Source organism: Tiliqua scincoides, chromosome 8 (assembly GCF_035046505.1).
Source record: "Tiliqua scincoides isolate rTilSci1 chromosome 8, rTilSci1.hap2, whole genome shotgun sequence".
In the NCBI taxonomy this organism is placed as follows: Eukaryota; Metazoa; Chordata; class Lepidosauria; order Squamata; family Scincidae; genus Tiliqua; species Tiliqua scincoides.
In genome coordinates this window covers 26,455,293-26,467,440 of record NC_089828.1, presented here as the reverse complement: position 1 = coordinate 26,467,440, position 12,148 = coordinate 26,455,293, and the positions used below count along the sequence as shown (strand labels likewise).

Below are 12,148 nucleotides of genomic sequence, written 5' to 3'. Positions count from 1 at the left end.
CTTTCCAAGTACCCACCTTTTGGGAAGCAGTTCTTAGCTCAGCAAGGCTGGTGGCGAGATTCTTGGCACACTGGCTCAACTGCATCGCTGCAGCCTGGTCGGCCACCGTAGGCACCGCTGCTTTGGCTGAGGCTACCATTTTGCTCCCTGGCTATTGAAAGAATGACAGAGAAAAAGACCGTGCTGTTCACCAGGGTTGCACACAGCTAGATGCTTGCTGGCCTTCTGCGAATAACACCAGCGGGAAGGCACCCATCCCTGTCAGACCAAGATGGGTTCTGCTCATCCCTCCCTCCCACTCAAAAGATGGGAACAGAAACAGCCCATTTCAAAGATCCACTCTGAGCAGGTGCTGGAAAGAAGCTAATCATTGGAAAAACTTTGCAGCCTGTGAGAAACTGTTACCCTTCAAACAGGCATGCCACACAAGTTGTGCAGCAGGACTATGCCTATTCCAACCCCAAGAGACAGCTGGGTTGGCAATAAAATGCAGCTATGTGGAAGCCCTCCTTTGAAGGAGGTCCAGGTGGGGAAAGAGGAACGCAGAGTTGAGGAGAGCAGAAGCAGCAGTAACTGGAGACATTTCTCCTTCAGTGCTGGAATTACTCTATGGTGAGCCTACTAGTTCCAACATACAGCAGCCATTTTTAGAGGCAACAGGATTTGCAAAACCCTAGTTTACAGGGAAGAACTTTAAGCAACCTCCCTACTTCTTTTTTTGCCTCCTGTCAGGAAAACACATCACATATTCCCCCAATCATGCAGTCTAGTTCCTGTAGTCTAGTCTAGTCTAGTCCCCCAGTCTAGTTTCTGTAGCTGCAGACAGTGTTGTCATCTTAGAGATAAGTCATCCACAGTGATGCAAATGCTGCCACCCCAGTGGCCATTTCCATGCCACTTTGGGTATCAAAAGCTTGCCCCCCATGTTTGGGATGCATTGCACATTTTCATAGCACAACCATAACAATGGCCACTGTAGATGTATTCCTGTTGTGTTAGGTAAACACACAGGATGTTCCAACCGTATGGGGGGGAGAAGGGAGAATTACACAACTTCCTGGAGCAGTGCAGAAGCAACCACGGGAGGTGATGGCCCCCATAGTGCTCCACAGGGTCAGTCTTCAGAGCTGTGGGACCCAATTTAAAACAGTTTTTGCAGGGCCCCAGGTTCACAGCCAAGGTCTGTAGAATCTTAGAGATATAAATAACATTTATTATAGACTTCATCTCTCTATGGTAGAATGGAAAGCAATCAAAATGTGCACATAAAAAGTGCATGTGGACCAACTGGATTTAAGCACATTTTAATATAAAATTGCATACAACACTAAAGTAATTACTCTAGTGCGGAAGCCCCCTAGGTGTGTGGTCCAATTAGGAGAAATTGATCAAATTGGCTTAAAGCTAGCCCTGCTGCTCCAGTAAATGTGGTGTAGTGGCCCTCGGAGTTTTGATTGTCCTTTGTAGAAACTAGAAAGTTACTCTACAGAACAGTTTTTCTCCAGTTGTTTTTAGTGGTTATCTACTAGGCTAAGGACCCAAAGACAGGAGAGCAAAAAGCCTCCTTAATTCCGCTCATTCTCTTCCAAACACAGATTCAAAGTTGATCTGAAGCAATGAAGAGATGCCTTGCCCAGCCAAGCACTCCCTCTCTCTCTTGGATCATTCACTGTACCTGGAGAAAGTTCTGGCTGGAGTTTATCAATGCAAGTTGGGCGCTCAGGTCCTCCGCCTGAGCTTGGCTCCCTCGCACGCCCTGGACAAGCTGCGGAATGTGATCTGCAACGTTCTGTGGCAGGAGGAGGAAGAAATATTTGATTATCATGGGGAAAAATATCCTCTACATAAATTGCAAATGACAAAACTACCCATGTGGGGGAGAAGCTAAAAGGACTTTCCACGCAAGCATTTAAGCTCTCATACAGTTTGCCAGTAAAACAAATTGCTGCTTTTAAAACTAAGTCAAAAAGTTAACATATGTATAGAATGACACACCCACAGCCAGCCAGCCAATACAAACTGCTTTTGTTCTTTCATAGTTGTCTTTATTTCTCCAAAACACTATTTGAAGCTCTTGTATAAACCAGCCAGAAACCAGCCCACCATTGCTTCAGTGCAGGCAGGATACATATGCACAGGGAAGCTGGCATATCCCCAGCTGGAGGACTGTGCATGCACACACATAGCTCTGTGCGCAAACAAGGTATTGTTGCACTCATGGGGCATTCCCTGAACCACTTGTTGGGACTGGGTGATTGTCATCCCCTTAGAAAACCTGGACTCATACCAATCAGTCATTCAGAATGGGCAGGCTGGATTTAATCCCACCCTCGTTTTTCCTTCCTTTTGGTACCACCATCAAGTATCCAATGGTCCTATGGGGTGTGCAGCCCCAGCAATGGCGTGGATGCAAATTAGACAGTGGTGAACATGTGGTGCATTCTATATGCTCAGGGCCTTATTTCTGTAGCTCTGCAACAATCCATTCTTGCCTGAAGTTTGTGCTCTCAGTCACTAATTGCTCAGGCAACCATCACTGGTAAAGGCAAAAAAAAAAAAGTTGTTCTTGGAGCACAATGTGAGCTCATTTTACAGATTCACTGGGATTTGCAGCACTATCAGAGAACCCAGGGATCTGAGATAATGCAGAGGTGCCCTGCGTTGCCAGCACATTAAGCCCAGAGATTATAAATATGTATGCAACGTGTATTTCGCAGGCTCCTGCTTCGCCTCAATCCTGCTATGAGCCACTTGTCAGGAATGAAGGCAGCTCTTCTCTTGCAGCAGAATGACTCCCTTTTGCACAACAAAAAAAGCATATCATATTTTCTATCCTGTAATACCTCGGAAAAAAGAAGCCCAGTGAGTCCTGGAGGGGAGAAAAGCATGTGAAACAGTCATCGAGGAGAACAAGCTCATGCTGTTTAGCTAATTCGTAAGGATAACCCGGCTGGTTCAACCTAAAATGTTCCATGTAGTTCAGCACCTTGTTTTCCAACAGCAGCCAGCAGATGCTTCTAGTGAAGCTCACAAGCAAGGTGTCCCTACTTGGTTCTATTTAGGTATCACAGCTAATAGCTGTGGATAGACCTCTCCTCTATGGTGGGGTCTAAATTCCCTTTTAGGGCCATCTAAGCCAGTAGCCACCAGCACATTTGGGGGCAGCAAATTCCACAGGGTGCAGGTGACCTTCCTTCCTATGGGTGAGGGAATGATTCCCCAATATGACCACCTTGCCCCACTACATGCTTCAAATCTTTTTCAAAAAAAAACAAAAAGAAATTTCATCCACAAGGGTCTGCACAGATAAACAAGCAACTCAAAACAGTTGCTTAGAACAATGACATACGCCCTTCTTACTACTTAGTTATTTATTCTCCACCTTTTGAAGAAATCCACAAGGCAGCTTGTACTCCCACAGCAGTTTCTGAAAACCCCATTACATCATTCATGTTTTCAAAGAGACTTCAGAAGCAGCTCCGTGTTTAAAAGTGCTGAAGTCACTCCTTAGGCGGACCTCAGCAAGGGCTAAGTTCTAGGCAGTCCCGGTCTGGAAAACTGGCTGTCGATCCAACTGGGCTGGAAGCAGGTGCATAGTGAAAGGCAGTGGTTGTGGTTAGGGAACAGCAGCTTAGCCTGTGTCCTTACATCAGAGGCACGTTTGCTCAGGCTCACAAGCAAGCTCCAAGGCCAGGCTTTGAAATAAAAATCTTCAAGGTTCCCCTGCCTGTTTTTCTCTGCTTGACCAGTGGGAAGGATGAAGGAGAAAGGGCTGCTGCTAACCATTAGACCCTGAACCCTGCACTGTTAGACCCTTTGGCCTTCCTCACTTTTCTTCCATCAAAGGGCTGATAGATGGGAATTGGTCCTTTGAAGTTAGTTGACTGTGTGTTCAGGCAGGGTAGCACTGCAGCCTAGATGGTGCCCTTGAGGAACAGAGCTCAAGTCTGCCAGGCTTCCTGTGGAAACCCTGCGTTGGTGATGCAGGTGACAAGGCACCAGGCTGCTGGCAGCCCATTTGAGATTTCCTTTGGTGGCTTTCACTTCTGTTAATTTCTGGGAGGCAAAGAAAAGAAGCTTCAAACTGGGATGGTGTTCAGATGGAACAAAGACTGTCCATGGTGCCCAATGCTGGGGTGACCTGGAAAGCTTAATTTCTAGCACAGTGCAGTTCTCTTTCTCCTTCCTCCAAAAATAAAATAAAATGATTGCTATTTGCTCCAATAGGAAAAAGGGAGACTGCTACAGCTACAATGTTATGGGGGGAGGGAGAATGATGCCCCCACTTCTGATGCAGTTTGGCCTAGGACCCATCCTGCACTCAGCCTTTCTAGGAGTACTTGCAAGGTACAAGCCCTCCTTCCAACACATATGCTGCCAATCATCATGATTTTCATTTTGCTCATCAAAAATAACCCATGCTCAATTGTTAAATTAAGATTTATTCGGACTCAAGCATGGCCTAGTGGTCCTTCCCAGGATCCCAGATTTGGGGCAGCAGATTGTGGTTAAGAAAAAAGCACTCTGTACATGCTCAGCTCTTTGGAAAACTGGGGAGGGCACAACATTAAACCCCAAGGGAGTCAGATGCCTTCTCCTGCAGAAACAATGCCGTGGCTGTCTCCAGATCCATCCCCAGTTCAGACCATCTTACCTTGCAGCTCTGGACGAGTTGCTGGTGGGCGGATGTGTTCTTGTTTGAAATGGCTGCATTCTGCGAGGCTGCAATAGTCTGAGTCGCTGCTGCTGCTGCTTGCTTAGCAGCAACCTGGAATAGAACAGGAATGCACGTAGAGCCTCGGAAAGGAGACGGGACAGCAGCACAGAACCAGGAGAAGGAATGGCACGTCTCTTGTACTCCCCTGATTGAACCTGATTGCGCTGTGCAGCTCTCTGCCAGGTTGAACCAACATTCAAAACATGGCCAAGAACTGTAGAATCCATTCTTATTTCCCTGCCATTGTCTATTCATGATCATTTACAGGTCAACTTTTGGCATTTAGTCTACTCACAGATAGTACCAATTGGATGCTGATTTTCCAAGCACCTGGTGGACATGCTCTATACAAACTTAAAAAAAAAAAAAAGGTTTTAGACACTGTGGTTCAGTTCAGGCAGTCAAGTAAAACTATGGGACAGATCAGGGGTACCCAAACCCCAGGCCAGGGGCCATTTGCAGCCCTTGGGGACCCCCAATCTGTCCCACAGGGAGCTCCCAGTTTCCAATGAGCCTCTGGCCCTCCGGAGACTTGCTGGAGCCTGTGTTGGCCTGATGTGACTAAGCACGAGGGCCAACTGTTTGACATCTCACGTGAGATGCAGGCTAAGGGCTCTCTTTGCCTCTTGCTGTTTAGTGTCTGTGAAGCAGCAGCAAAGGAAAGGCCAACCTTGCTTTGCACAAGGTCTTTTATAGGCCTTGAGTTATCATGAGACCTTCATTCATTCATATAAGTTCTGTCTCTAATATATTCATTTACGTAAATTTATTCAAATTTTAAACATAAATTAATTCTTTTTTTTCCTGGCCCCCAACTCAGTGTCAGAGAGATGATGTGGCCCACTTGCCAAAAAGTTTGGACACCCCTGGGATAGATGACTGTGAATGAGTGTGCCCTTCTCTCAGGCTTATGTATTCCCCCTCTCTTCCTTCTCCTTTGCACACCAGATAAAGAATGAAAGTGTCTGCTTTTGAGCTAACCACAGTTCCCTGTGATGTTCAAACCCAAGAAACAATGTAGGGGCGACTCACCCATTAGGAGAGGTGATGCTGATTGCATCAGTGGCAATTTGTGGGGAGTGGCAACAGGGCAGTGGATGCCCTTCACCCTTAGTCTGGTGGCACCATGGCCTCCCTCCAGACAGCTGCAGATGCAACCTGTACGGATCCACTTTCTGCTCATTAAAAGCAAGCAGAAACTGGATCACCCACCCTTACCTTGCTCCAGGTGTGGTTTCTTCAGACATGGATTTACAGGGACCATGAGAGTGAAGGAGCTCCTTCATTCGTGTGGTGCCTTTAAATCACACCCAAGGTCCTACACTTCCACAACTGAGCAAACCATGTGACAAGCATGTTAAGTGGCTAGGATTTTTTTAAAGGAAATTATGCAGAGGTAGTAGACCTAAAGCAGCACTGGGTGGTGTTCTGGGTTGCACCGTCATGGGAAATATGGTTTGTTCAATCTATGGTTTCTTAACAAACCAGAATCTAAAACTACAGTTGGATGGCTGCATTTCATTGACATACTAATAATGCACAGGATGTTGCGGTATGTTCAATATCAGGGCACTGCACTGTTGGGCAAGACTCTGAGGCACATCACTTGGCTTTTGCAATGTTTCTGACTTCACTAGAGGAAAAGGTGAGTTCAGACATCTATCTCAGCATGTAACATTGCAAGAGATTTGGGGCCACACAGCTCAGTTTGCAGACATGAGAATTCCAGTAGGCCTATTCCATAAGCTACCTTGTAGTCTTTAGGCTACATACAACAGGACAACAGCAATACTGCAAATAGGTGGTGTAGAGGGGGAGGAGAGGGAGGTGGCTGCATGTTGCTTGTGGATTATATGTGCTCTGTTGCCCTGGAATATATACTTATGCAGATCAGCTGGAAAAAAGGAAGTGCATGAGTTGATCAACTTATTGGAACTGGAGGGAGAGCGAGAGAGAGAGAGAGAGAGAGAGAGTGCACCTCTCAAGTTAGCATCTAACCTCTAATCTGTTGACAATCTTCTTCTTAATGGCATTCTGAGCCGCTGCATTGGTAGCCACCCGTAAGCCTTCGGCCGCTTCCCGTAGTCTCTGTTGTTGGTCTTCATTTTCTGGATTTGCTGCAGCTCCCTGGCAGAATCACAACAAGGAGAGTTCTAGCCCTGCAGTTTGAGATACTGAGGGAGGGGTTGTGAGGCTCTTTCCGATGATCCACTCTCTCAACACATTTCAATTATGCCCAGAACTCATTCATTCAACACATGCTCTGCTCTTTCAACCTCTCTTTGCTGTTCTAAAGGCTAAAATTGCCCTCCCCTATGTTGATTTGCATATGAAATGCTGATTCAAATTGTTTTGGTGTGTGTGTGTGTGTGTGCGCGCACGCGCGTGCGTGTGTGTGTGTGAGAGAGAGAAAGAGAGAGAGAGCACATTCCAACCTTAGCTCTGGGTCTATTCCCATTCCCGAAGGTGTTATGGAGGGTCCTTTGGCAGAAATCTTTGTGTGAAAGCAGGAAATTGCAAGATTGAAAAAGGCACTTGCAGTTTGCTAGCTAAAAAAGCACTGGAAGCAACATTTGTTTCACTTTTCAACACTGGTTGGCAACCTTCAGTCTCGAAAGACTATGGTATAAGCCTACAGCACCGGGCATTCCCCTGCGGTCTCCCATCCAAGTACTAACCAGGCTTGACCCTGCTTAGCTTCCAAGATCAGATGAGATCAGGAATGTGAAGGGTAACAGTTGCTGCCTAACCTGTCAAATGAGCGGGAGACACCTGTATAACTATACTTACAAGAAGCCATTTTAAAACTATCAATGAAAGCAATACATAGTACTTCATATATCTGATGAAGGACCCAACCCAACTTTCCAGCATGGATGCAAATGCAATATAGCCCTGAGGTAAGGGAGCAAACATTCCCTTACCTTGAAGTCTCCATCACTGCCCCTCCAATGCATGGCATGGCTGGAAAGTTGGATAAGATTAGGCCCTCAGTAGGGTATGGTTTGAGAAAACTTATGTCACACAGAAACTTTTTACCATTACAGGGTCACTGGTCTCTGTGACAATTTCATGTTAGATTCAATCCAGAAAGAGCCAGGGGAGCAACACTGACATGAGCCTGAAACCCCTTCACTTATTCCACAGGGGCAAATAGCTCTTAAGACCTGAATTTTAGGATATGACAATAAGCCACGCCCAAAGCAGAACTAACAGCCCAATCCGATGCAAGTCTACTCAGAAATAAGTCCCATTATAGTCACATGCTCTTAGGTACCTTTGCAGCTTCAACCATCCGGGCTGTTGAATCAGCCAGGAGCTTTGCGGCTGCCAGAAGCTTCTTGGAATTGTCCATGTCGATTTCTGCTTCAGCGTCTGACCTCATGGCGTTCACGAGATCCGAGGTAGCTTGAGCTAGCACCCTGGCCTGCCGTACCATTTCACCTACAACAGTATTGAGTTAAAAATCTGCTTTTTATCTCACCATTATCCCTCAAAGTGCATTTCAGCCATATTGTCATCCTTCTTAACTGCCCCTCCTGACCCAATAAGCATTTGGTCAAATGTGCTGGGTTCACCAGTGACTGGATGAAGTGTGCCTGTGCTACAGAATGGCAGCCATGATAGACAAGACCCACAGCTTGGTGGTAGGTCAGGTGTTTTGCATACAAATGGCCCCAAGTTCAATTCCTGGCATCACTAAGTTGAAAGGATCTGAGGTTTTAGGCCAGGAAACAACCCTTTGCTGGAGAGCTACCAAAGCATGAATGTAAAACAGTTACATTAATGCAAAATGTAAAACATTTTCAGTGTGAGAAGCTGTCTTAGACTGAGTCATACCTTTGGGTCATCTAGGATCTCAGAACCTCCTGCTATCTGAGGTGGTGTGCAAATGCAGCCCACCTCCACTAACCCAGTAGCACTCCAGCTGTTGTCCTGCGACTGCTTCTTTGCCCCCTGGATTTGAAATGGCAAATGGAATAGAAGAGGAAGTGTGGAGAAGTGTAGCTAGAGGGGGTACAAAGCACTAAGTTTTGCATAGCGCCGCACTGTGGCATGCAAGCGGCCCCTTCCCTTCAGAGCCATTCCAGGCCATTTTGCTTCAGAAGCCCCGAATAGCTTTGCACCCATTCTAGATATGCTACTGGAAAGGAGAATGGAAGGCTAGAGAGTCTCCTGGACAGTTTCCTCCACATTCCATTCCATTCTTCCTTTTAGAATCAAGGGAGCAGGGAGAGAAGAGAAACAGTGGCAACCAAGTAAGCATGTCATTTGATGCGACACGGCACTGGTCTACTAGTAGTAGCCTACCACTCTCCCCTCCTTCACTCTTCATCTTCCACTCCAAACTCAGGAAATGATGGAAGAGCAGCAATTGAGGCAGGCAGATGAACTGAGATAGACGCCCCCTGCTAATCTGCTACCTGAGGTGACCACCTCAGTCAGTCTCATGGACATGCTGGCTTTGTTAGCCGATATGAACCACTATTACCAATACTGGGCTAGATGACCCAAAGGTCTGGCTCGGTCTAAGACAGCTTCTCACACTGAAAAAGTTTTACATTAATATAACTGTTTTACCTTCACACTTCAAGATACTGCCTGCCTTCTCCCTACACTCATGCTCCCCAAACCACATAAATTTGCCATCTATCCTGGTATACCAGCATCCTTTCATTGATGTTGAGATTGTGTGAAGCTTATTTTTCATACTAACTAATCACAAGTGCTGAACATAATCCTTACAACAGACCTAAAGGGAGGTAAGAGGAAACCAGTAACTGACATAAAAACTCCCTTAGGCATTTGCTTTGGAATGGGAAAGGTGGGATATAATTTTTTAAAAATAAAGTTAAATTAAATAAAGGGAAACATCTGACCAAGGCTGACAATAAGTTCAAGCAGCTTACCAGCATCTCCCATGGAACTGAAGATGCTTTCTGTGACGCACATGATTGTGTCTGTGGCCTGGTCATAGCGCCCAATTGGCTCCCCCCGGCTAGCAAACTGCCGGACATGCTGCAGGAGATCATTCAAGGCCTGGCTGACCACACTGGCGGCTGCGCTGACCTGCTTGAGCAGTTCTACATCATCTGTGGCAGCCTGGCATGCCCGAACACAGTTCTCCACGGAACGGTCCACCAACTTCCCAGCCTCTATCAGCTGTTCCTGACACACAGGGGAGCTGATGGTTGGGCTCACGACCTGCATCGAAACACAGACCACCATGTTGCTCCAAGATGCTAGAACTACTCCACACTTTATCGCGCTGCTCTTTGGGTTTTAGGTGTAAATGTAGACATATAGGGTTTTAAGAACCCTGTAACCAAGAAGTCATTACTGGTAGGTAATGCCCACATCAATGGTGCATGGATGTGGCCAACATCCATAATAGTTTGCTTAGCAGTGTGTGGTGTAGTGGTTAGAATCTGGGCCTAGGATCAGAGAGATGTGTTCAAATCCCTGCTCAGTCACATAAAGCGCTCAGGGTGATTGTGAGCCATTCACTACCTCAGCTTAACCTATCTCAGAGTTGTTAAGAGGACAAAAAGTGGAAAGGGAGGACCATATACTCCTTGAGAAGAAGGGTGGGATAAAACTGCATCATCATCAACAATGATGATGAAGAGGACTGTTTATTCCAGAGATGAGAAAGGCCCGTAAGGATAGACTGCCCGCTCATGTTTTTCAAAGAGTACAAATTGCTTCTTTAGTTTTGGATGCTCTCAATTCGAGCCTGTTTTTTCCCCCAGTAATCCAAGTATGTTGTCATCTGTAAAGTTCTTACTTAATGGCAGAACATTCCAGAAAGGCCCAAATTATCAAGGTCCAAGCCAGTGTTTCCCAAACCTACTGTGGTCACAACACCCTTCTTTCATGATGTCCTGTCATAGTGATGCTGCACCGGCCACCAGCACTCCCCTGAGATTGCACGACAACTGCATGATCGCGGCCCAGCCACGATGGAGGTGCCTAAGAGAGCCAGGAAGAAGAGGCCACCAGGGACATCCTGCGCTGCCCCTGTGAGTTCATCATGGCACCCCAGGGTGCCATGGTGCACAGTTTCGGAACCACTGCATACCTTGGCGCAGGCGACCAGCTGAGAGGTGGAGAGCGCGCACTGTGTAGCTGCAGCAATCACTCTGTTCTGCAAAACCGTATCCTCGGCCACCTGGGCCACGTTCTTTGCCTTCAACACTAACATGGCAGCAGCATTGGCCACAGCTTTGGCAAGGCTCATCAGCACATCCTAGAAAGAGGACAAGCAGAAGCCAACAGAAAGAAAGGCAGTGAAAATCAGAAATAATAATAAACACCATGTGAGCTTGACTATTTCTGCACAACGTCTCCAACATTGTTACCAAACGTTTAACTTTGTGCAAGGAATGCATTTCCTGATCTGATCTGAAAGGGGAGAAGCACAGACGCCATTTTCACCTGGAATCGTTCATCCGTTTCATTTTCTCCAATCTGCCTGAGTAGCTCCCCGCTGGCTTGTCCGATGCTCCCTGCTGCTGTCAATACTGTCTGGCGAGGCTAAGAAGAAAGCAGATCAACAAGAAATTAGGTTAGCTTATTGGCCTATGTCAAAGAGGCAACACTCTCACAATGCCTTAAACAACATTACTGCACAAAGGACAAAGCAGTTTAGACAACTGAGCTGATCCTAAAGCACCCAGGGCACAATCTCTCAGGAACTGCTCCTAAGCAGGTTCCATTGAAATGGAACCCCTTTCTGTGCCCTGCCCCTTTCTTCATTCTCCATTGACCCTGTCTCAATCTAACTAGCTTGCTTTTTGGACTCCCTCATTCCTTATCTTCTCTACATTCTGGGACCTCTTCCCAGGTTTCGGCCAATCCTAGTGAGGTTTTATTCCCAGCCAAATGGACAATTTTTCCTGCCCAGAAGAAGCTAAACTGAGAACTGCTTCGTTTTACTTAACATCTCTCTACACAGTGCTGAATAAACTCAGTGTGTGTAGAGGGGCAGCACTGATGCAATTAAAGAAAAATACCCTCCCCAATTCCCTCAGATGTGAAAGAAGGAGTCAGGATGTATATGCTCTATGCACAAGTATGTCTTTTACCATGTGGGGTAAGTACTGTTTGATCTGGCCCTGGGGTTTTTTCCATAAGCTTGGAACCTGAAAATTTACATAAATACATACCTGAGAGGATATTTTTATGTCTAAGGAGATAATGTACAATATGATTCATGCAATTTCCCATTTGCTAGACAGCTGAAACCTCATAATAGTTCTACCCACATCTAAATTACAAAACTTTAATCTTTTTGAAATCAAAATAATTAATATTAACAGCATCAAAAGAAAACTAATTTCTTGCTTGGACTACTGCTGCAATTCCATTCAGCATATCAAACCTGAGATTAAATTTTAGGAATAAGTTACACAGGCATGCTTTCGTGAG

General features: G+C 46.1%; 1 protein-coding gene and 1 pseudogene across 4 annotated transcripts in view; both read right to left on the bottom strand.

Annotated features, from left to right (window-relative positions):
• Nucleotides 1–12,148, bottom strand: part of TLN2 (talin 2) — a 225,182-nt gene that overhangs the window by 70,784 nt on the left and 142,250 nt on the right. For all 4 annotated transcript variants that reach the window (XM_066636592.1, XM_066636591.1, XM_066636593.1 and 1 more), the window contains 8 exons: nt 11,156–11,254; nt 10,800–10,967; nt 9,628–9,922; nt 7,995–8,161; nt 6,716–6,844; nt 4,655–4,768; nt 1,676–1,789; nt 17–151 (listed from right to left, as the gene is read on the bottom strand). In XM_066636592.1, coding sequence (XP_066492689.1) covers nt 17–151; nt 1,676–1,789; nt 4,655–4,768; nt 6,716–6,844; nt 7,995–8,161; nt 9,628–9,922; nt 10,800–10,967; nt 11,156–11,254 — 1,221 coding nt within the window. The remainder of the gene's footprint in view (nt 1–16; nt 152–1,675; nt 1,790–4,654; nt 4,769–6,715; nt 6,845–7,994; nt 8,162–9,627; nt 9,923–10,799; nt 10,968–11,155; nt 11,255–12,148) is intronic.
• On the bottom strand, nt 7,347–7,463 carry LOC136659846 (5S ribosomal RNA; annotated as a pseudogene).